Source organism: Rhodamnia argentea, chromosome 4 (genome assembly GCF_020921035.1).
Source record: "Rhodamnia argentea isolate NSW1041297 chromosome 4, ASM2092103v1, whole genome shotgun sequence".
Taxonomy (NCBI): Eukaryota; Viridiplantae; Streptophyta; class Magnoliopsida; order Myrtales; family Myrtaceae; genus Rhodamnia; species Rhodamnia argentea.
The window spans coordinates 29,873,873-29,899,097 of NC_063153.1; the positions used below are offsets into that span (position 1 = coordinate 29,873,873).

At 40.4% G+C, this 25,225-nt stretch overlaps 2 protein-coding genes across 6 annotated transcripts; one reads left to right on the forward strand and one right to left on the reverse strand.

The window, feature by feature from the left end:
• Nucleotides 1-5,526: 5,526 nt before the first annotated feature.
• Nucleotides 5,527-8,396, reverse strand: LOC115748801. Its single transcript, XM_030685426.2, has 2 exons — nucleotides 8,167-8,396; nucleotides 5,527-7,200 (listed from the first exon to the last, which is right to left on the reverse strand). The coding sequence occupies exon 2, from the start codon at nucleotides 7,153-7,155 to the stop codon at nucleotides 5,770-5,772; it is 1,386 nt and encodes a 461-aa protein (XP_030541286.1). The 5' UTR covers nucleotides 7,156-7,200; nucleotides 8,167-8,396; the 3' UTR covers nucleotides 5,527-5,769.
• A 9,092-nt stretch (nucleotides 8,397-17,488) lies between these two features.
• On the forward strand, nucleotides 17,489-22,949 carry LOC115748804. Of its 5 annotated transcripts, none has more exons than XM_030685434.2 (6): nucleotides 17,489-17,765; nucleotides 19,180-20,390; nucleotides 21,017-21,067; nucleotides 21,289-21,387; nucleotides 21,477-21,623; nucleotides 22,595-22,949. In XM_030685434.2, exons 2-6 carry the CDS (start codon nucleotides 19,200-19,202, stop codon nucleotides 22,754-22,756), a joined length of 1,650 nt encoding a protein of 549 aa, XP_030541294.1. In that variant the 5' UTR covers nucleotides 17,489-17,765; nucleotides 19,180-19,199; the 3' UTR covers nucleotides 22,757-22,949. The 5 variants fall into 5 exon arrangements, with proteins under 5 accessions (XP_030541294.1, XP_030541292.2, XP_030541291.1 ...); XM_030685432.2 differs by having other exon boundaries at nucleotides 17,489-17,744; nucleotides 19,176-20,390; XM_030685431.2 differs by having other exon boundaries at nucleotides 17,490-17,755.
• Nucleotides 22,950-25,225: the final 2,276 nt, after the last annotated feature.

Sequence of the window (25,225 nt, forward strand, 5' to 3'; positions counted from 1 at the left end):
TATTCACGCGCGGAAATACTGTTCACGCCGAAAACAACGTTCACCGGCAACACTGTTCATGGCCGAAAACAGTGACGAGTTCGGCGGTGAAATCGCTGCAAACGGCAGCGGCTCAAGAATTGGAGGTCCGGCGAGCGACGGAAGCTGAAAAACGGAACCGGCGATGGTAAAAACAGGGAAACCGGGGCTAAATTGAGGGGAAAACGATCTCACGGACCGAGGCGAGGCTGGGGAAGGCTGGGGGACTCACCTACTGGTCGAGGACGACCTTCGGGACCAGCTTGGGGCGGTGGATGGCTGTCGGAAGCGGCGGAACAGCGGCTGTACGTAACCGCGCAGAAAATAGAGAAAAAACGGACGTAACAGGGGAGGTCCGATCGAGCTCAAATCGGGCTCCACGGGCATCAGCCGGCCACCACAAGCTCCGAGGGACGAGATAGGACTCTAAGGAGGTCGTCGGTGGTGGTGGTGAGCGGCGGAAGGCGGCGGAGATGGCCGGAACAGCGGCTATAACTCGGGCGACGGAAAATAGGGCGGACGGGTTTCAAATCCGTTCCGGGACTGTTCGCGGCGGTCCAAAGCGGTGTACGGCAGTGGGTCGGAGTTTGGAGGTCGAAGGGAAGGTGATATGGTGGTGGGTGGTGGTCGGAAGTGGTGCGGAGTGGCTGGAGCAGCCCGGGCAGCCCACGGATGCGAAACAGAGCGATCCGGTGCCGGGGCTGTTCCGGGCTACCCGGTGGTTCTGCGGCGGCCGAAGGCGGAGGCGGTGAGGTGGCGGAGGAGGCTGGTGGTCGGAGGAAGTGGCTGGAGGTGGTGGCTCGCGAAAACGAAGAAGGGAGAAGGAGATGAAGTTCGGTTCGGCTTGGGAGAGGGGGTTGTCACACAAAACAGAGGAAGAAAGGGGGCAATAGGAGAAAAAGAGAGAGAAGGGGAGGAGAGAGAAAACTTTGACTAGGGTGGCTGAGGATTGACTGAAGGTGGGGTCCACAATCACTTCAAAATTAATTTTCCTCGTCTTATATGTATAATATCAAAGGGCGAAATGGTCTTTTGATAAATCGAGACCGATCGGATTTTTGGCTCAACCGATTGGGAATAAAATTTGGATTTTCACGGGCTAGGTTCGGTTCGGGAAAAGCTTAGGCGCGAAGATTAAAAATCCTAAGTCGCGGTGACCACGATTTCGAGACCCAATCGAAATCGAATGATATTTCGGGAAACGTCCAAAAATCGTCACTTATGTCCTTGCGATCCAAAAATTTGCACCGACTAAAATTCAATTTCTTCCTCTTTATTGAATTTGGGCAAATTACATAGTCCAAATTTCTCGGGCGTTACAGTATGTAGGTCCATTGACGTCGTATATGAGACCACGGAGGTCATGCCTATGTCGATCAAAGCTAACCCAGGTTGTCATCTTTCATCGTTGAGGGATGGATGCATCTTGTGCCCCGACACTCCAACAATGACGTCAAAATCGCAAATCGCTCCATGGAAGACAAATTCTTCCTCGTGAAGCGACGTGATAGCTAGGCCAGCATTGCAACGGATGTGAAGCACAAATAAAATTGACAACGGAGAAAAATGAAATAGGAGCAGAGAATATTTTGTTGTAGGACAGCTAACGAAGAAAATGATGAAGACATAAAGAGAGATGGAGGAAAATTTTACCGAAATAACAATATACCGTGGACCACAAATTCTTGAAAGAGTAGAGCCCATAACATTTTCTAATTATTTGTTATTTACATTTTTGTGGCCCAGAATAGGCCGTTAATCTCACAGTGAATTGAAGATAATGATGTATCATTTCTCAAATGAAAATGAGAAAAGATAGGGCCCACCACTCCTCTTGACCGTCTTCGTTTCATGCTAGATAGGAAAATATGAGAACGAGGGCGGTTTGGTCCACACAAACAACTTAAAACATAAAAAAAATTAAACATATATGAATGTGCTGGTCCGGTTCAAGTAGGCCGGGTGGGTGGTCCCACACTTTGAATCGAGAACCGGATCGGCTCCACGATTCTTTTACACACCCCTATCTAGTTGCTAAGAACCCAAACTCAAACACTGGGGATGGAGGCCAGGCCAACCTCGATTGGCCCGAACACTAGGGGCCCAATGTCGATGGACACGGGTGTGGGTGTTAGGTCCCGTGCCCGATCTCCATGGATTCGTGACCGGGCCTCGATGGACTTGGGCATGGACACCAATTTTTCAGACCTGACCGTGATGGACTCGGGTCCAAGAGCAAGGGACCGGGTCATGAGCACTATTACCAAAGTCTTGGGCCCGGCCTCCAATAACCAAGGCTTAGGTGCCGGGTCTAGGGCCGGACCTTGATGGACCAAGGCCCGGGCATGCGGGACCAAGCTTTACCTCTGTAGACTTGGGCAAGAGCGCCATGGAGGGGCACATGCATTGAGTTCTGAGAATCAATTTCAATGGACCTAAAACCAATGTCTGTGCTTGTGCTTTCGATGATCTAGGTTGGAGACCCGGGTGCCCATGTTGGGTTACTTGGTTTACCATGCGCAAGTCACAAGTGTTTGGATATTTGTATGTCTGTTTAGGAAAATCAATTCCTTTCCCAACGATCATTCCATTTTAAGGTGAAGCCAAACACCAAAAAATACTCTCATTTTCCTGAAAAATGACTTCTTGAAAAGTATTTTTTAGAAATGTCACCCGAAATAAACAGATAGTTGTACTATGTTAAGAAAATATTCTATTTGTTTTGTTCAAATTCGGTGTGGCCCCATATAATTAAACAGATTAAGACTTTCTATGCTTTATGAAATGTCATGACATCAGAATTATAAGAAATTGCGTTTTCACAAGGTTTTGCACTTGCTTATGGTACTCACCACAGGTCTTTGTAAAATATTGCGAAATACGTAAAAGAATAACATTTGCACTTGGTTACTGCTAAACATTGGGACATTATTAAAGACAAAAATTATTTTAAGATGTTTTACACTTTAGAACTTGTTTCATCACTTTTTTTGAATTTTAGTCCATGAATTTTTAATTTTTTTAATACAGTCCTCGAACTTTAGCCCAATGTGCAATGTCGTCATTGAACTTTTAATTTGTTCAATATGATCCATGAACTTTTGATACATATTCGATTCAGTCCATGGACAATATGAAAATGTTCAACGTTGTCCCTAAATTTGAATTAATGGAAGGATGGCATTGAGCATGTCCAAAAGTCTTACGACTACATTGAACATGTCCAAAAGTTCGGAGACTACATTAAATAAATTAAAAGTTCAGGGATCACATTACACACTAAGTTAAAGTTTAAGGACTCCGTTGAACAAATTAAAATTTCAAGGATCATATTGCACATTAGGCCAAAATTCAGGGATCATTTGTGTCATTATCCTTTCATTTTATAATTTGCATAATGCAAATACTTAATGAATTAGAAAAGAAAATTTAACTTAAATCAACTCCATAATCGACCAAATTGTTAGCACAAACAGACCAAGTGCGATAAGACCTCAAAGAGGGCAGTAGTTTTCCCCATTAAAGTATTATGGAAATCACCAATCTCGTTTCGATTTTCAAAACATAAAATATAAAAAAGTAGGAAAGTTCGGTTGTCAAGCCACAATGTCCTATGCGAATAAGTACCTAGGTTGTTTCGACGTTAATGACCAAAGGATAGGAAGAATTCCAAATAAGAGTTTGAAATGCTCTCATTTTTTCAAATAAAAACTTGAAAAATGGCCATAATTTTTTCAAATAAGAGGCCGACCTTGCCCGGCGGCTAAATGTTCAAGTCGATCAAGAGCATTTTCATCCAAAAATAATTTTAACCTAAATTTTAGTTAAATTAGATTATAAATAAAAAAGATAAAAGTTCTTAAAAAAGAAAAAAAGTACATGTGGGGGGGTTTGACCACCGCCCCATTGTCGGTGGGGTGCCGACTATAGTCAACGGGTTGGCGAGGGTTGTCGGCCAGGCTGACCCCTCACCAGCAATCGGGTGATGGCCACAAGTGGAGGGCTTGGATTTTTTTTTTTTTTTGTAAAGTTTTAGCTTTTCTTTTAGTTTGTCTTTTTTAGGATTTTTTTTAACCTAATTTAATTTAGATTTCATATAAAAATTAGGATTCTGATCAAAACAACATCATTTTAGTGTTTTAGTTAACCTTAGCGCCACGGAGGATGTTGGGAGATATTAAAAAAAAAAAAAGACATGTCAACATTTTTCGTAACCCAAACTAGACAGAGTTAGTGAAAGGATTCGTTTTTTACACAAAATCGAGTCTTGGGTGAGGACCTACAAGCCCTTATGGCTGCTAGTGAGGGTCGCCTCACCCAAGTCCTCATCGCCCAAGGGTGAGTTGACCCACGCATCAATCTAGAGAGGCCAACCCACACCCGTGGCTTTCAAGGGCAGCCTCGCCCAACCCTCTTTGGGCATAGCTAGTGGTCGTCCATCGCCCGAGATCAACCACCACAAAAAGAAAATAAAAAGCAGAAGAAGAAAAACAATGAAAAAAGTGAAGGACAAACCAGCCGATGAGGTCGGGCTATTTTCTAAAATTGACATGGCCACTTCATACCTCTATATAAAGCGAGGTCCACTTCAATTTTTTATTTGAGAAAATAAGAGCACTTTAAGCCATTATTTGAAATTTTCCTTTATTTAAATGAAATGATATGTTCACTAGAAGCCCTAAAACTTGTCTCGAAAGTGCAATTGAGTCTTCAAACTTGCAAATATTGTAATCAAGTCCTAAAATTTGTTAAATGATTTCAATCGAGTGTTTCTATTAGCACTGTCAATTTGTCTAACGAAAAATGCTTACATGACATTTTTAAATTAATTTACCTATTCTACATGAAATTTTTATTTATTTTATTTTTAAAATCTTATTTAAATTAAGTTAAAAATGAAAAAAAAAAAAAAGCTAAAACTTTATAAAATAAAAAGATAAAAAATAAAAATGGTAGGGCCTCCCCGGTGAGGCCCCGCCACCATCGCCGCCCATCACCGGAGGGGCCGACAGAGGTCACCAACCCTAGCCGAGGGTGGCCGGCTCTCGCCGGCGCCGAGTGAGGCCTAACCCGGATCTAAAGAAACTAGAACCAGCTGAATTCCAACCCAACAAAGTCATGGGACTCAGTCTTATTCATACAAATTCAGTTTTTAATTTAATTTAAATAATATTTCAAAAAATAAAATAATTAAAAATGACATGTAGGATAAGAAAATTAATTTAAAATTTTCAAGTCAGTATTTTTCGTTAGACAACTAAAGGGCTCGATTTAACTAATTTGACAAGTTTTAGGACTTGATTGCACTTTTTGTAAGTTTTAGAACTCAATCGCACTTTCATCACAAGTTTTAGGACTTATAGTAAACATATCCTAACAAAAATAGAAGTCCATGCGCTATAATTCTATAAAAAGTTAAAAAAAAAATAAAAAAACTAAAAGGTAAAAGTGATTCTAGAATTGAGAATATGAATTCAAGTATCACCTGAGCCAGAGTAAGATGTTTCAAACACGAACACATCATTTTACATTCCAACTGGAACCATGTCCATCAAAGGGAAAACACAAAGAAAGAACAAGCAAGAACTCTAATTTGATCTTACAGCGACTCTCGCAATGAAGAGAGGAAAGTCTCTCCACTCACACATCCTATGCATTTTTCTATTACTCGTTGCATTTATACAAGAACAATTCAAGGAAACCATACATATTATCCGTCTGTGCCGGCGTCGGGGGGAAGGCGGAGTCGTGTCAAGCTTGAGGCTCTTCCAAGGATATGACGGTCTCGAAAGCTCCCACCAGTGCCTTCACCTTGTTCTTCCTCTTCTCCATCAGCTTGCTCGAGGTCTCTGCAATCACGTCATTGTATGCTGGCGAATCCTTCTTCGAGTTCCCCTGAGTCAGTCTCTGGCTCTTGGACGGTGTAATGGTCTTGATTGTCAATGGCTTTGCTTCTTCTGTCACTGTGCCCTCCATTGTCGCATCTTTCTCTTCATCATTTGGTGTTATGGGCTTGTTCTGGTTCTGTTCTTCACCTGCTTGCTCGGGCTTCTCACTTGTAGCCTCTGCTTCTCCAGTTTCCGCAGCGACAGTGTCGGTCTTTTCCAGTGCATGGTCTTCAATTTTATCTTCTGAGTCAGCTTTAGCGACTTCTGTTGACATCTCCTCTTGTATAATATTGGACTGATCACTCAAAATTTGATCTTTGTCCTCTCTGATCTTGTCACCAAGAGAGGTTTCAATAGCTTCTTGTTCTGCTAATTTGTCCTTGGTATCTTCTGATTCTCTCTGGGAAAATTCAGTTGAATCATGATCTTGGTCCACTGTGGAAATGACACAAGCCTGATCTAGCAGAGTCTCTTGATCTTTCACAAGTTCATCATCTGCCAGGATGATATCATCATGTTCATCAATGATATTTTCAGGTTCCTGCAAATCCGGGGCAACTTCTTCCCCATGATCACCCTCGACTTTCACAATGATGACCTCTTCCATGTCTTTCACCTCCTGTTTCTTGTTGTCTAAGTTTCCTGATTCGGCATTCGATATCTCTGAATTTATGTCGGGACTGCTCGGAGGTCTACTCAACCAACCGGTCTCCTTCTTGATGGTTGAAGGAGTTGAAACTGGGCTCTTCCTTGTGTTCTTATTACCAGCTATATTTGAAGCCTGAGACTTGACAGGACCAGCTTTAGGTGTTTTTAAGGTCCTATCCAAAACTGGTCTCGCTGAACCGGTGGAGAAAGATGAAGATCTAATTGTTAGGGACCTCTCTCTTGGACCTGATGAAGTGAAAGTCTTTTGCATCTGAGCAGATGAATGAGACTTGTCAAAAGAGTTTCTTCTGGAGAGACTAGGCTTCTGAGCAGAAGCTCCAGGCGACAATGAGACATGTTTCTTTGTTGCGGGCTTTTGCGATTCAACCCGTGAGCTCACTGTCGGTTTCAGATAATTCGGGACTTGCCTATCTGATGCTGTCGGAGCGCCATTGGTGGTCGCAGAAGATGATGAGGTGGATTGCTTTAAAGTAGTACTAGATCTTTTGGTTTGGACGGTGCCGGTTGGACGATGATCCAAAGGAGAGGTGACCTTCTTTTGCTTCCCCAGAGAAGCGCTCTCTTTCAGTTTTGTCGCCATGTCGCTTGTACTGTCGGGACTGAGATAGAGGAAGTTCAGTACAAGCTGCAATGTGGAGGTCAAAAGTTAATGTGTTTGCGGATTGCAGATAGCACAAGGATTGTTCACATGAGACTGCGTTTGGTCGCTCGTATTCATCCTATTTTGCATTCGCAAACATCGGCAGATAGGATAAAAGCAGATATGTAGTCTCAAACTGGCCAAAGGACTTTTCGCTGAATAAATCTAATCTATACAATCTGATTGTTAAGACGAACCGGCCAAATCAATAGCCATAGACCCTTTGGGAACCTATAAGTTGTCGTCCTGTAAGACCAGCAATATTTCAAATCCAATGGAGGATTCACCAGAAAGAGAATCAAATTAATCAAATTGGTAGGAGTAAACAACAGCCTAACAATTCTTTACCAAAAAAAACAACAGCCTAACAATTCTTTCCCAGCACGATAGGTAATCTTTTCATGCTGATTTTCGTCCAGGAGATCCTGTATGAATGCATTGCAACTGACTTAACGTTATATCCCGGATTTGACTATCGATAACCACAAAGAGATACAGTTTCCGGAAAAGGCTGCAACAAAATTTCCTGCACAAATAGGATCCTGATAAATATGCTAGAGGCCAAAAGAGGCAGTCGAATCTGCGCATTAACTGCATAACTAGAAATTGTTTGAATCTGGCTATCAGGACAATGCGCTTGCCACATACTCGGGCGATTTCCCCTCGGCAATATCGCTATGACTATGACCCTGCACGAAAGGTCTAGGAAAAAGGAATATGCTTAGGTCCGCTGGTGATAGAGAATGAGTTAATGTCGTGGATTACGGAGCCCCTGCAGAAACTCTAGCGAGAAGGGTACCAATCGAACGGCAAGCAATCTGCCAACTGAAAACATCCTGATCCTAGATTGGAGCAACAATGAAGACCCAACACACAATGTTCTTCTCGCATCCATGTTGTGAAAACCTATGAACACATGATATGCAATGAATGACAGAGATGGTAACGTACCTTGATCAATGAAACATCATGTGGAGGAGAGTGAATAGGAAGGGACAAAGGAGAGAGAGAGCAAAGAAGACAGAGACTGAATATTGAGGAAGGGCCAGCTAATTTAATTGAAGGAATTGGAAGAGAGAGGGAGGGGGAGGCAGAGTGGTTGTTTTGGGTTGAGGAGAGGAGAGTGAATCACGCTGTGAACTCAAAAGGGGTGGTGGTGGAGGAGGTGGAGGAGGGGGAGGAGGAGGAAGGAGGCCATGTCATTGCAAGCAAACCAAACCATCCAACAACGAAAAAAACCAAACCTCATGTTCCAGAAGAGGTGTGTGGGGGGGAGCAAATTGTTTGACCTTTTCAAATGCCCAAAAAACCCCACCAAAATAATAATAATAAAATTAAGAGAGAGAGAGAGAGAGAGAGAGAGAATTCTATCATAAAAGTTAACGGGACACCTCTACATCTCAGCTAAATGGGAAGTCTTGTTTGATTTGCTTTTGGAAGATTTTCCTAGAATGGACCGACGCACTTTGGTGATCTAGAGGTTCTTGTTAAGGGAGATCGTGTTCGCACGTTTTGGTCGATACTTCATGAGCCAAGGACCACGTCGGTCCGTTCCGGATACGAGCAATTCTTTTGTGCACAGCACGCGTGGAAAGAAAGAGCATCAGTAATCAGTATGCCATCCCATTAAGCTGACCGGCCACGACCAAGCTAAGAAGAGAAGCAATTCTTGTTTCGTGTCCGAGCAACGCTGAGGAACTATTCAAGTGGATTTATACTTCCTATCGACATGTACGCCATGGGTATAAGGGGGCAGAGCCCTGAGACGCCAAAGGGTTCAATTTGAGCTCCCATCTCACTGAAAGTTTAGGTTTTGACCCATGAACAGCTACTATTATACAAGCATTGGAATAAAGAAATGATAGATGATAATTAATAGTGAAATCATCTGCTTAATGTAACCCTAATTTAAGGGTGAACCACGATAAGCGTTGTGTTTCAATTTCTCTTCCCTGCATTTACCCTTTATTTCGTTATGTTTGTGCGCTTAATCCTAATAAAGGATGCATCGGACGCTCAATCACGCCATCGTTTGATCTATGGCGAGGCTTGTGTGAGCTGTTTTACTCGAGTAGATGATGTCCGAGCGGCCAATGCACGTCTTCCCATGGTTGCGCAAGTTGAGAACCCGGCCCCGGGCTTAATTTGCGAGGAAGAAGCAACTATCTTGCCTTGCTTCATCATGAATGATCTTTTTCTTGATTGATCTACTCGGACTTTTTCATTTTACTACTGTAGTAACGCTAGATCAGGAGCGCTTGAGCCGTAGTATTGGGCTCGACCTTACAAGTTTGATCAAGTGCTAGAGACAACCTCAACCATTTTTTCCCTTTGAGCCCGGCCAGCCCGAACGACATATTTTCTCGTCACAATTCCAAGAATTATCATGGAGTTGGTTACCGGGATACACTAATTCGGCGGTCCGAAATGTCGCCGGCCGGGCGCTTTTGGAACCAGCGTGCTAGACTCTGCAATTGGAGTTTCTCTTTCTCGTCTATCGTCTTTCTGTTTGGGGGGAAAATGGTCGCGGTGAACGAAGTCAATCGTGCAACAAATAAACAAATTTGATGGTATGATTATGATGTCCCCGGACGCTTTTGGAACGAAGTCACGTTTTTAACCATAAAAGTCAGACAAATTAGTTTTAAGGTTATTAAGAAACCAATGCAATGAATTGTAGGAAGTTTTCATTTATTGATGGTATAAGTACATTGGAAGTCCTAAAACTTATCACGAAAATGCAATTGAATCCTAAGATTTTAAAATAAAAAAAAAGTACGACCAAGTCTTAAAATTTGTCAAATTTGTGCAATCAATTCCTTCCGTATTTAATTTGGATAATGAAAAATGCTGATGTGACTTTTGTTTGTTATTTCTCTCTTCCACAAGACGCTAACATGACGCCAACGTGAAGAAAAGGCTAAACAATGTTGTTTTGTAACCTAAACATTATTTAAATTAGATTAAAAAAGTAAATGAAATTAAACTTAAAAAAAACTGTGGTCAGAAATGACTGGCAATGGAGGGAATGACCGACCAAGAGCCGGCAAGGATTGTCGAGCCCTGGCCGGGGGCTATTGACCCTTGAAGACCGCAAGCAAGGGCCTGCAATGGTGACCCTCACCTAGATACCTTGACCAATTTGGGGAAGGGTTGCGACCCTTGGCTGGCCCTTCCAGTTCTAGGCACTAAGAGGGAGGCAGCGGCGAGGGCTACCTCATTTTCCCTCTTTTTTTCTTTTCCTATTTTTTTTAAAAGTTCGCTTGTATTTTAATATAATTCAAATAAAATTACTATTAAAAAATCAAATTTGGATCAAAACGATACTACTTTTGCCACGTTAGTACAACGTAGGAGAAAAAAAAAAAAAAGGAGAGTCTCGTCAGTATTATCCATTAGCCAAGTTGGATTGAGTTTACGAAAGAACTTGATTGTATCAATTCGACAAAGTTTGTGACTTGATTGCACTTTTTGTAAGTTTTAGAATACAATTGCACTTTCGTGATAAGTTGTAGAATGTTCAATGCACTCACCCCTTTGTTGATTTGATAAAGTTCTCTTCCCAAGACTTGCAAATCGATTATGAGTTTCAAATACTTTACACTAGCTAATAGGTTAGCTATCGATTCTTCTTTTTTAAATATACATATCTCCAATAGAAACTTTGTTACTACAAGCAAATTAGTCATGGTTGTGAATAATTATATAGAAATACGATAATGCTAACATAGATTTGCAACTGTAATTGAGTATTTATTTCAATTTCATCAACTAATACACGTAATGTCGATAAAATGGAATATTAATACATTCATCCCAGAGTTCAGACGAAGCAGTGTAAGGGCTTTACTTAGGTTCCGTTTATATAATTGTATAGACATATAAAGAAATGTGAGGACCTCTAGGGTCATGGCTGGGATGAGATGTGAGGATGGCAATCCAATATGATATATGATTGCGATGGACCTAATACCCGAAAAATTTCCCAACTTTAGCATTTGTCTCAATTATATCCAATTTTTTTGTTAAATAAAAAAATATCAACTTTTACTTTTGTCACGATTCTACCACCGTCGGCCTTCCGTCTATAACCACTGTTAGTTAATTCTTGTTGCTTGAATTTTCACGCCGAACTTAACAATGAATCTTCGAAATCGGGAAATAGCAAGTTTCACGGACGACGAGATTTGAAATCGTTTATCCAAATAATGAGATCTCCACGTCTAGCCATGCTTTGGGTTGTTGAGTGCGGGGGAGAGTCCGAAACACGTCATCTTGTGTGGCTTTGTATCTTCCGGCAATGTGTAGGGGAAGCGGACAACGGAAGAAAAGTTGAGGATTTTTTGTATGTCGGCTTCGCTGAAGTGTAATTCATTAACGATGTGAAACTGCCACGTATGAATAACTAACGATAATTATGGATGGAAGGCTAACAATGGTAGAATTTAGACAAAAATAAAAGTTAGGTTTTTCTATGAGAAAAGAAAGTTTTGGATATAATTGGGACATATGCTACATTTGATTTTTTTTTTTTTTTTGTGTTAAATCGATAGAATTGAGACAAAGTAAAAGTTTATGATTTTTTATGAGACAAAAGAAGTTTTAAATACAATTAAGACAGTTACTAAAATTAGAGGTTTTTTTTTTTTGGTGTTGAATCGATTGCGATGCGACCTGATCTACGGTCACGGCTGCGGTCATTTCTTGGCGACCCTAGTAGCCACCTCCGCACTATTGAGTGCGAATTTCAAACTTTACTTAGGTATGTGTTTGGTTGGTCTAATATTCAAGCATCTTTAATTAATGATAAAAAAAACCAAAATTCCATTTTATGTCTTTTGCTGCAGCCTAGCGTCTACATTGGACTGGGATCGATTCCGAGAGGGCTTTTGCTGGGTTTAATTACTTGCTATGTTCATTAGTATTACCTTGTAATTATGTGGGAAAAAATTATCCAATAATTCTTAAACCTATTACTACACTTTTATCAATTTGATCTCAAATTTTTAGTTGTGCCAATTGAGTCCTACATTTTCACGTTTTGTCAATTGAGTTTATCCGACCAATTTTGGGCAGAAGTTCTTGACGTGGATGTCGGTCGTCCTACATGACATGGCCGGTGCTAACGTGAACAATTTTTTATTATCTGTTTCAAATTTTTCTATAGATTTTTTTAATTCTTGTTTACTTTCTTTCTCTTTTCTTTCTTTTCTTTTTTCTTTTACTATGACCAGTGAGGGCTGCCGAGCCCTCGTCGACCGCAAGCAAGGGCCATGATGCTTGCCTGCGGTTGACGATGCTGGCCTCGCCAGACGGGTGCAGCAACGTGTGAGGCTGCCTTGCGTAGACTTGGATGGGGCTAGCCTCACTAGTGGCCGCGACCCTTGCCCGTGGCTTGCGACAGCTCGACGAACCTCGTTAGCCACATTAAGAAAAAAAAGAGAGAGAAACATGAAAAGAGAATGGAAAAGAAAAGAAAATTATGAAAGTTATAGAAATTAGAAAAATATTAAAGCATTATTAAAATTTATCTACGTCGGCGCTGGTCGTGCTATGTAGGGCGACTAGTGTCTACGCCAGCGATTTTCATTCAAAATTGGCTAGATTGACTCAATTGGCAAATCAAGAAAAAAAAAACTTAGGATTCAATAGGTGCAATGAAAATATTTTAGGACTAAATTAAGAAAAGCGAAATATGTTTAGGATTTTTTGGATAAATTTTTCAATTATGTTGTCGTAGGCCAAGAAGACTTTTGCTAGATTTAAATACTTACAATATTCGACTTCTATTACCTTGTAATAATGTTGCTAATACACTGTATTTTTTAAGTAAGTGATGGAGTTCATTTCGACAAAAAACAAGTAATGGAATTGATCGTCGAGCTTATATGTCCGATGTAATGAAACTATAAACTAAGAAATTTTATAATCTAATTCTTATATATCAAAACTAGAAGAAAATATTTATAATCACATTCCAATTAAAACAAACTAACGACGTTTAAGATGATGAAAATAAAATAGTTGTCTCCATGCATAACTCGAAAATTTACCCGCGACCAAAAAAAAAATATTATCAAAGACGGCTGGTGAAGACTTTGGACCTAAGGCTGTAAAAATTCTAGGATCTTCGAGTGTGTGTAAGAGAGAGAGAAAGAGTAAAGGCTACATTGTTGCTCAATTGACTTCGCTTTTAACTTGTTAGAATAAATGGTATTTATATCCAAACAATATGTATATGAAAGGAAATAAAATATCTTAGAAAATACCCAGTATCAACCAATATCCCTAGTATTTAATAGTATCTTGACAATATTCTCTAATAAGGAAATCTATCTCCACAAATAGACTTCGTCAAAGGCGAAGAATTTTCACTGGCATGGATTGGACAAACACAACGAAATTTGTATTGCCTTCGGCCAGTCTCCGACCATAAAAAAAAATGAGTGCAGTCGCATTTGAGCAAGGCAACCTTATTTTGCCGCCTTGGTTCGACGCCTCAGGTACAAAAGGCAGCCGAAAGATATACCGTATCAAGCAAAGACGACCAGGCACACGCAGCATACGGTTCGCAACAAAATTTATCGCCTTTACTTATGGCCACAAAATTTGGACCTAAGGCGACACGCCTTAACCCATTTTTATTTTCTTTGTGCCATAAGATGCCATCAATAGTACCACTAATTAAGCAAATCAACCACCGCATCTACATGAAAAGGTTGTGTGAGTGGAGGAATCCACTTTAAGGTAGTTGTTCCTGACCTATTAGGTGTGGACTTATTCTTTTTTTTTTTTTCCTTTTTTGAGCTGAAGAAAGTAGGTGGTCGTATTGGGTCTCCCGCTAATACTTTATTAATTTCTAAAAGGTCTCGTAAAAACTCATTTAACAACAACAATCTACAGAATAAATAAACAAATAAATAAATAAAAGCGGGGTTCATGATTTGTTCGAAAATCAAAGTTCTGTTTTCGTACCCACCGGCTGGTGGCCGCGCTGGTTTGCGCTCAATTCCTTTCACGAGAGGTCCTGGATTCAAAATTTCGTGGTACCAGTGTCTTACTTGGGCACTGTGGTGGTGGGGTCCTGCAGTTGCTCCCGAGGACTAGTCGTGCTTCACCGCTGGTTTGAGCGCAAGCTCGCCGGCCGCGCGGACACCTCGGTTATCAAAAAAAAAAAAAAAGTTTTGTTTTCGTGACACGTAGAGCGTCGTCCCAAAAACGACATGTGCTACACACGGTGCTAAGTGAATCAAGCTAACTTGTGCCAGTGTGTCGTTTCACTAACCTGGCCGACTTAGTCCGCAAGTCGCCCCACTCAACCCTTTCCTTATTCTTGCATTTATTTGTTTAATTATAGATTAATTTTAACCTTATCTTGTGTGGCTTAACAAGCAAAGAAGATGGAGAAATAGAGTCAAAGAGAATGTCTCCTTCGACCCTTTTTCTTTAATCACCCAAGCGATATGAGTGGCTCGTAGTCCCTACCTTGTTACTTTCCACTTGGCAAAACACTCTCGCTCCCCCTATATATTATTCAAATTTCAAGACTTTCAATAGCGCTTCCAAGAATTCAATATTTTTATTATGGTTATGTTTATTTACGAAAAACAAATAATTTGAAAAATATTTTCCCAAAATTAATCGCTTGTATCGCTTGAAATGATTAATCGATAAAATCTTTTTCACAATTGACAACAATTTATGTCTAAACGCTTTAATAAACGGTGAAAATATTTTTTGTTTTTTTTTTTTTGTAAACGATATAAGCGATCTTTTTCAATAAATATTTTTCGTGAAACAAAGCACTCTATAAGATTTCAATTTGTTTTTTGTTCGATTGAGCTGATGGCTATAGAGAGAAACTCCTCCTTTGTTGCTTGTTCTTGGACGGTTCCTTTCCTCCAAACACCCAATCAATAATTTTTTCCACCAGCCGACCCAATGTGGTGGAAAATGTTAGGAAAATGCATAAAATCTTCGAGTCACTCTTTGTTGATAGCGATTATTGTTGAAAATTTTAATGCTAAGAACCTCTTTTGGTCAACGTCTCTACTTGCTTCTTCCATCAATGTGATCGCACGAGTTCCATGATCGCACGTCTTTGTTCACTGGAGATCGATTAGGAAGTTGTAGTTTTCATCGTGTGGTTTGGGTCAAACAATGAATATACTTTTCTTTTCTTGTTGCCTTATTGTCTAGCTTATAGAAAAAGGATAATTTGTACTTTTTCCATTTATATCATCACTAGAACTTTTTGTTAGAATTGGGTAAAAAGCGTCCATTCATATAAATTCCGCATAAATTGTGCCAGTCCTTTTAAAGTTCTCCATGCTTCCAAAAGAAAATTTTAAACTATGCCTATTGTGTTATATTCCATTTAAACTATTTTTTTTTTTACATTAAAAACACCAAACTAGGCCAACATGTGACATATTCATTCTAAATTTTTTTTCGTGATACCAAAAATCATAAACTTGTACCTATACGACATATTTACCATCTGTGAGATAATTTTTCAATAAAAACGACGTCGTTTTTATTTTGCTTAAGCCATGTGGATTCCATATCAATATTGTTAACTTTTCTGCACCCATATCGGTAGATCTTTAGCGGTTCTTATTGATGGAGGGTAAATGCAGGTACAGATTTGTGATTTTTTGTGTCACAGAAAAAAAAAAGCTTAAAATAAATATGTCATGACATGCATAGTTTGGAGTTTTTGACGGCTTCTGCTCTCAGGACAATAAGATAGACAATAAGATGGAAGGAAGAGTCCTAATCAGACAACCTTTGAGACAGATGGGTTCCATAGTTGCTCAATTGCTAGTGGTTCCCGTGACCTTATTGGAGAATAAAGGGGTGGGGGGACACCGGAATTTGGGATGGAATGCGTATAAGTGGTTGGTAGGTTTATGGTCCCTTTGCTCCTTTTTCTTCTTTATCTAGCTTAATTTTCCTTTTCTGGCCACTTTCCAAGAAAGTTCCATCGGCCGTCCAAAAGGGTTTGAAAGTCAGTCAGCGGCAAATCCGTGTAGCCTCTCCAAGAATGAATGAGATATAAAGAGAAACATAAGCTTATGAAAGAGAAGTTATTTTGAGATTCTATTGTTTTTATTAATGATTTGAAATAATCTAGCATATTTTTAAACTTTGTTACGAATGGATCCTAAAGATATATTGCGTGAAAAAAAAAAAAGACGGGTCTTTCCAAACATGAGATGGAGAAATTGGACAAACGTAAAAGTACATGGAGAAATGATTAATTTATGGTCGAGCATGACTAGTATAGTCAGCTATTGAATGAGAATATCAAGGAGAGAAAAAAAAATGAAAATTAGGTAATAGGTAGATATATTTTCAGTTTTTCTTTGCGAAAGTTCGAGCGTTGTACAACCAATATCTTCAAGAAATTACACTCCCTAAAAAAGATAATTTAAAAGAGGAATGCTATATTATATTCTCAAGCCGCATTAAGGATGAATAAGCTTAACTAGGCAACTTATCATGGGTCTATCCTTTAGGTCATGAATAAGCCGATACACAAAAAAAAAAAAATCATTTCAACATCACCAAAGTAGCAATTTGCTCAGCCTAATCATCGCCCTAATGAATCACACGACTCTTATCCAAGTGCTTTTTCTCCAAAAGGGTCAAACCATAATTTGGACTTGTGTAGAACATTAAGCTGTTATAGGTGATCTATTTAATGGAGATGATCATTGACTAAATGCTTCAGTTCAGATCCTCCTCATCTGATGTTTTTTCTTTCTCTCCTCTCACACCCTTAAAAGTTTGTTCCCATCAATTGTCCCCCCGGTGTAAAACATAACTTGAGAATGACCATGTCCTAACTATATAGCGATAGTCGATCCGGAAAAAACGTAATAACACATAGACGATATCTTATTCCAAATATTATTTTTTATTTTTTTTTAATTTCTATGGCCAAAAGAAGATGATCTGATTATCCTGAACGGCAAGATATACAAACGGAAAGGGGCCAAAAAAGGAAAATTCCAAAACAAGGATAATTGCCAAAATAAAATAAAAATAAAAATAAATGGAATTAGAGGATAGGCGGCCCATTGAGATATGTGGGCCCATGCTGCTCTGTCCACAGAAAAAAAAATTATTTATAAAAAAAGAGTTAAGAAATATTTCAAAAATCCGGAAATGAATAAATTAGAAGGTCCTTGGAGGTGACGTGAGAGTGACCACCGGCCGTCGATGATTGACTTTGACTCTCCCGGGGGGTAGCCGAATCGGACGGCCCAGACGCGAGCGAGAAACCAATGAACAGGAGGGCGGCACTTACTCTTGTTCTTGTCGCGTCTTTAGGACTTTGGGAATTCGCACGGTATTCATGGTCCGGCGACGCTTTTAAGCCTTGGATCATTCGCACACGTTTTCGCCTCCCTCCTCTCTCTCTCTCTCTTCCTGGCGATTGCTTTTTTCTCGCTCTAAAGCTTCCTTCTTTCTCCGTCCCAAGGGAAAGGGAAACGCGAAGAAGCAAAAGCTGTAACGAGCCCCAGAGCCAGAGGTAGATTAAAGTTCTGGTTTTTTTCGTGTTTTGCTTTTGTCGAACCCCTTCCGGCTTTTCCCCGATGGGATTCCGTTCCGGAATCGGGTTTCTCGGCGTGGGTTGTTTCTGTTATCCTCGTTCTCGGATTATTTATGTTCGTGCGACTCGAGTAAGGTGATTCGCGACGATCGTGGTTTCGGTTTTTTGGCTTCTGCGATTGTGTTTTTGTTTTTGTTTTTTGGGTTTGGGGTCTGTTTTACAATCATCGTCGTTCATAGAGTTGAGAGGTGCTCAGCTTTTCATGCGCTCAAATCACGGAGAAAAGTGATTTTTTTTCCGGTTTTATGGAATGGTTCAAACAAGGCTTTTGCTTTGGAGGAAAAAAAAAAAAAACAAAGAGTCCGACTTTATTGGGTTGAATTGCGGGTTTGTGGCCATCTGGGTCTCTCTTATAACGCTTGCTCTCTCTTTTTTTCTCCTTGTGTGGTTGTTTTTGGAGAGGGGGACTTCGTGGGATTTCCTTTTCTGGCTGATTTTTTCGCTGTGTGTAGATAAAATTGGTCTCCATCTGTGAGCTCTCCTCCTTGACCCTTTGCGTGACGTGTGAAACTATCTGGTTCTGTGGCATGATTGTGTTTTGTGGTAAACGCCTCTGAAATATGTAATTGCGCATAGGCTGTTGGTTTGTGGAGTTTCAGACCATTTTGTGCTGTTGGGTAAGTCTGATTTTGCACTTACCTGGTATTTGCTCGTATGATGGCCTTCTGATTTCTCTGCCTGCTCTTGAGGAGGCTTTGGGTCAACTTCGGTTGCTTGAATGCTGTTTAATCAGCGTATGATGTGGTTTTAAACATAAGTGATTGAGTTTATGTTTCATAGCTGCATGTTGGGGTACATGTCTCGTTGCATGAAAGCTGCTTTGCCTCCATGCTCTTTTTCGTTTCTTTGAGCCTTTCTGTGGTGATCACATGTAGTTAGATCAGTTTTCAGGCCGTTTTGGGAAAATTTGATTGGGAGCTGGTGTTGTCTGCACCTGGCATCAATCTCATTAGATAGTATGCATTCTGCAATTCTCTCTGCTCTTTTATTGTGGTTCTTTTCTTTCTTCTTTGTGTAACATTGTAATGCAATAGAGGAAGTTTTGGACTTTGCCAATTTCTTTGTTGTTTCATCATAGTAATTAACATCATCAATTCTTTTCTGTATGCTGGAAAAGTTTCTATCTGCATGGCATGTTTTATCACGCAGGATTTCACACGTTGCTGTATCAAAGTATTTTATTGCCTCAGTTAACGGAAAGGATAATATTCTCTGTGATGGATTTTCTAATGAGTGTCTTTCTTGGAACAAGTTATTTATAAATTTTGCTTCGCCCTCTAATTGATAGCTTTGTTTGATAGGAGGTTAGGATGATAATGAATATATTGTGCTGATTCATGCAGGTTTTGAACGCTGGATACCTATGAACATGGATGAATTTTCTGGAGAAAGAACTTTTCACAAGTTTTCTGCTCCTTCTAGGGGATCTAGTCTGGTTATGCAGGATACTGCAAGCAGTAGGGCCCGAAAGGCTCAAATTTGCAGCAGGTTGGGATGTAGCAGCAGACTTAACTCAGTAGGTACACAAACTGCCTGCGTAGACAAGTACAAATATGCGAGGCCCTCATTTCGTTCTTTAACAAGTGGAAAAGAAATAGCAGGGAGCTCTTCCAGAAGTACTCTCACAGCAAGCAGTCAAAGGAAATCCTTCCTGGATCGTCAAAAGAAATTGTCTTCTCAGCTAAATTCTGATTCATCCGAAACTAGTAGTGTTCAGGATGAGGCTTATGTTCCAGAGGTCAAACCTCCACCAGGAAAGATGCAGAGAGGAATTCATCTTGAAAGTGGAAGTGCTGAATTTAGGGAAGTTGTACCGACGGAGATGGGAAGTTCTAGTGCAGCATCGAGTTCAAGATCCATGGACAACAATTCCCTTGTTATTAGTTCCGATAGAACAGATAGTTCCACAAATTCCTCTGTTTCCATGGCATCAAGAAGCATCAGCCAACCTACCCGAACTAATCTTAGCCGCTGTGGTTTGAGAAACATTAGGTGTAATTCAGCATCTAACGTCATCCCTTCTAATGGATCACCATCAAATGCAATGCCCAACAGAAAGAAGGATGTGGTTAAGAAGTCGAATGTTGAATGTGAAGCTAGTTCTTCAACTAGAGGTAAGATTGTCGGCAGATCATCATTGGAAGGACAAAATTTCAGTTCTGAGCCAGGCATATCCATATCTGAGTCAAGAAGAGCAAGATGCAGGGCTCTTAACCGGGACAGTGGTGTTACGTCTTTGAGGTCTCAAAGGTCGAACAATTATGCTGAGCCAAAGGGTTCATATCAAGGTAATTTGAGTAGGTCTCGAAACAGGTCCCGCGTTATGACCATGCAGGCCCATCAATCTCCAATAGCTGCTGAAAATGCTTCCTCTTCACATTGCGACTTTTCTGTCGAATCTGCCTCGAGTCGTGCATCTACATACAGTAGGCCAAGTAGTAGCAATGAGAGTTCACGACGTGCGATACCATCTGGTCTTGCTGAAATTGGCATCAGTCGCTCCTTGATGAATCAGGACAGGTTTCAACATTACAATATGGAGGGTATTGCAGAGGTACGTGGTTTTAGGTTGAAATTTTCTTTTTGAGAACATCAAGATTTCAAATGAGGTGTTTAAACAAATGTTAATTTTGTAAAAGCAATGTACATAATAACCCTGCCATTGTGCAAGTTCACAAAGGTCTAGATGGTCCGGAAACTGTGCCTTGTTTTTTTGCAAATGTAGCCTGCATTTGAAATCAAAATCACTAGTTGAGGGTGATAAAGTTACACATGATGTCGACGCAGGACCGTTTTGTTTGGACAGGCCACTATACTTTTATGGGCGGGAAGTATATAGATGTAAAATGTCCAAATTATGTTATCTAGAGGTAGATGATGATAATGGTCATGGTAGGAGCAAGAGCAACAGCAGCAGCAGCAGCAGTGTCCTTAAGCTTATAGAAATTTAAAGCTTGGGTGCAATTATCAGTTGCTGTTGACATTGCTGATCTAGTCTCTTTCCTTATTTTACGTTTTTGTTGTGAGTGTGTGGCCAGGTTTGAGAATGGGTTGGGTGTAGGGAATTGTTCAACAATGTCATGAGGTGCTTTGCACCACATTGGATAATCCCATGTCGTAATGAGTTGGTTTCTTTCAACATGATATATTCCCTTATCATGCTATGGCAATGTTGTGCAGGTATTGTTGGCTCTCGACAGGATTGAACAAGATGAGGAACTAACATATGAGGTAGATTTTTGTAGGTTTTGATGCACTACGGAGTTGCCTGTTGCTTTTTACTTTCTATGACCATCTTGCAGCAGCAACGTGCTCTAAAAAGCAATATGTCTTCTAGTGCATCACTTTTATGGTCAACTTTGAAAAGAGAGTGGATTTATATGATGTTTTCATAGGTTCTAGTTGTGTCATGTCAGTGATAAAACTCGCTTTCTTTCTTTTGCTTCTTGCAGCAGTTAATTGCTCTGGAAACCAACTTGTTTCTTAATGGGATGAACTTCTATGATCAACATAGAGATATGAGACTGGATATTGACAATATGTCATATGAGGTTTGTCTATGCATTACGATTATGTCATAAATCAGTTTTATTCCTTCGGTCTCATGTTTAGGACCCCATACTGCTTTTTTCGGTTTCAGGACCTGCTGGCTCTGGAGGAGAGGATGGGTAATGTAAGCACTGCACTGACAGAAGAAGCATTGGTGACGTGTATCAAGAAAGAACTATACCATCCTGCAGCTTCTGCTAGTGGGCAGAGTGATGATGTCAAATGCAGTATTTGTCAGGTGAGAATTGAAGTTAACAGGTTTTGCAGCATAATATTCTTGTTGCCACGGATGATTAGTGAGGCTTGGCTTTATGCAGAAGCGATTTGTTGTTTTGGTATTTTGAGATTAAAAAAAAATCTAAAAATATTTCTCCGATCTGCTGGTGCTAAGGCTTAATAGGAATAAATCGCTTGACTCTAGGACAACCGTTCCATAGAATACACAAGGTCAATTGGGTTTGCCAAATCCATTTGCGAGCTGAATATGTTACCTAATGGTGTTGCTGTCTTAGAAAACTGCAAACCTCAGTCGGCAACCCGCAAGGCCATCATGAATGTGTTCCAAAATGGGCTAATAGATGGAAGGGTTGTGTGAATTAGCTGCCAAAGCTTGTATTTGTGTATTAAAAAGAACTAAGTTTTAGTTGCTTTTGAAGTAGAAATGTGTTTCAGTGATTATGATTTAAACTGTTATGTCTCCATGGAGTTGTGGATTCTATCGGGGGGAAAGATCCTAACTTGAGGTAGTGACACTTTTTTTCTAGTTTGACATATTATTTGCCTTTTAAGGCAATTGTTCATGCTCATCTTCTTATAGTTTGAGAACAACTTGGAGATGACTCATTGTCTCAAATAATTGTCTTCTGGTGTTTCAATTCTTGTGAGTTCTTATGAAAAATTGCAAACCATTATTTTTAAATTTACATTTCATTTTGGACAGAACATGAACGCATTAAACTTATAAAATGAAAAGGCACTTTATAATTTTGTGAACAAGACAATCAATTCTTTTCCAATATTTAATAGCTTCTCAACTTAAGAATAAAAAACAGCAGTTTGCGGAATTCTTTTGATCAAGCCCAAGACGTTCACCTAGTTTTGTTCCATATGCCTAATTTCTTATTGCAACTGCCGGACTGTCTTTTAATTGTATTTTTCTTTGCCTTCTTGTGGTGGTTGTATCTTGATAATTCTGTGTACTGGTCACAGGAGGAGTATGTAGCAGGAGATGAAGTTGGGAGGTTGGCCTGTGAACATGTGTATCACGTGTCCTGTATACAGCAGTGGCTGCGGCTCAAGAACTGGTGCGCTATCTGTAAGGGCTCGGCAGAGCCCTCGCTGTCGTCTTCCCCGTCACAACTGACAAGTTGAATTCGGTAGTCTGATAATTCTTTGTAAAGGAAAGTACTTTTCTCCGCCTCCCACTCTCCGGTGTACATATTTGATTTTTTTGGTGCCTCATTCAATCAAATAAACCCTGCTCTCTAGGCTCTTGGTGGCAGAGGATGAACGTTCCATGAAAAAGACTGGAATACAACGTCTGATGTTTTCTGTCTTTGCTGTTCGTGGTTGGTTTTATGGTTTTGTTTTAGGGTGAATGGTACTTGGAATTCCTTCATAGTCCTGCATTTTTAAGAAGGAAGGGCTTTGTCCATGGAAGATGCCATTTTGCCGCCCATTTTGGTTATTTGATACCAGTTGGTGGCGCGAACAATTGCCTAAGCCCTATTTCTTCATCTGAATTTGCCATGTCCATTGGAGTACTACCAAGCTCAATGATACCCTTAATTACTGCCATAGCTACAGCAATTAAGGGGATTGTTTGTGTTCGACACGGTTGTTTGCTTATGTAAAGAATTAGCTGTAGACAAAGTTCACTGATAAGGGCTTTGTTCTTGTTAACCAACTATATTGTGAAATTGGACCTTTGACATCTAGAAGATCTAGGATGTGGCGGATGGCAGGCGGGTCTCAAAATGAGCAGCTCTAATGCAACTGGACTGGGCATTGTGGAGTGATTCTTAGTACCTTGGGAAGAACGAGCGAATGTGGTGTTGTTCGATAGGAATGAGATAATCTCGTTGAAACAGATCTTAGGGTCGACGGCGTCTAGATGCGCATGTCTCCCAAAGGCACGGATCTTAGGGTTGACGGATCGGTCTCCCAAGTGCACGGATCTTAGGGTCAACGGATCGGTCATCTAGACACGCTTGTCTTCCAAGGGCACGGGGTGTGAAGCCATACATCAAGGTAATATGCGACGCGGAAAAATGAGCACCAAGCCGGTGAACTAGCCAGTAACTAATTGGAAAAAATAAGCAAAACAAAACAGAGAGCCATGATCTTTGTCCCCTCATCCTTGTATCCTTTCGAGTGCAGGATGCAATCGAAAAAGTAGCAGCTAAATCGAAGTGAACACAATTCAGAAATAGTTGATGTAACTTATGAGATCCCTGACCAGTAATCTTCGGTGGTCTGAGTTATTGTGCTCGAGTGAGCAATCATCGGATTCAACCATTCAAAGACAAATGAACAAAGAAGCATGTCAACGGGGTTTTCTGAGTCTCAAGTTCTGTTTCCAAACACCAGCTACTACTCCATCGGACGGCTCGGTCAGCGACTTGGGATGCCCTTGATAACACTTTTATAAGTAGATTTCTGCTCGAGAAACACTTTTAGAGCAAAAATCTATTTGGTAATACAACTTCTGAAGTAGAAATCTGTTTGGTGAGAATTTTTACTTGTGAGAGAAACTTCTACTTCTAAAGTAAATTTTCACTTTTGAAAGTTAAAAAAAATTACTTCTCAACTCAAGAAGTACTTCTCGCCTCTCTCTTTTCATTACGCCATCATCTTCTTTTAATTACGCCTCTCTTGTCCAACCACGCCTCCAACGTCGCTGCCCACCGCCCGCTGCCAACCACCGTCACCCACAACCGCCCCTAACCTTTGCCGGCTGCCGCCGACCACCTCTCGTCGTTGTCGCCAACCACCACCGGTTGCCGCCGACTACCGTCCACCTCCGATCTCTGCCGATCGCCACTAACCACCACTCGCAGTAGGCCCTCGGCGAGCGCTGCCTCCTACCACCATCACCACCGCTGTTGAGTTGCCATCTCCGGTCGCCGGAGTACAAAATAATTTTTTTAATAATAAAAATTAAATTTTAAAGAAATTTTAAAAAATTGAAAATGAGTAAAAAATTTTCGGCCACCAATAATAATTCATCGTAGAAGATTTTATGTTAATAATGGTCAAGAAGAAAAAAATTTTAACCGTTAACAAATGAATTTCTACGATTAGAAATCAACTTCTTGAGCAGAAGTACAAAAATCTTTTGCTTCTAAGTAGAAATAAAAAAATCAACTTCTGATCAAAAGTTCATTTTTGAAGCAAAAGTGTTACCATGTGCGCCCTTGGCAACAACACCAACGGTATTTCAGTTTTTTAACAATTAAGAAGTCGGTTTCCTACTACAAATCCGCGCACAGAACTAACCTGTATCGAAAACACGAGTTCACTCAGGAATAAACTCCTTCCCAGAGTGACAAGCTTCATACAATTAGCCTATGGAGAAGAATCTTAGAAGGGAATCGCGACTAGAAGTAACACCACTACTTATTCGGCCTCAACTTACACTACGCCAGTTTAGTTTAACCCAAAAACACTTTTCTGCAGCTTTCATCTTTCAGTGCTTCACCAACGCCCAAAACCTAAAATTCTTTCCTTAGTATTCTAGCATTCCTAGCTCTCCATCTTCGAGTTAACACGAAACTTTCGCTTGACATAACTTAAACCTTTGAATGAAGATCAAGTGAAGCTTTCACGTAATTAGTTCAG

Excerpts from the sequence above, each read along its gene's own strand:
- LOC115748801 (XM_030685426.2), bottom strand. The coding sequence starts at position 7,155 with ATGGCGACAAAACTGAAAGAGAGCGCTTCTCTGGGGAAGCAAAAGAAG.
- LOC115748804 (XM_030685432.2), top strand. The coding sequence starts at position 17,508 with ATGAACAGGAGGGCGGCACTTACTCTTGTTCTTGTCGCGTCTTTAGGA. Across the intron at positions 21,388-21,476 it reads TTGACAATATGTCATATGAG|GACCTGCTGGCTCTGGAGGA; the intron begins GTTTGTCTATGC and ends TTTCGGTTTCAG. Across the intron at positions 21,624-22,594 it reads TCAAATGCAGTATTTGTCAG|GAGGAGTATGTAGCAGGAGA; the intron begins GTGAGAATTGAA and ends TACTGGTCACAG.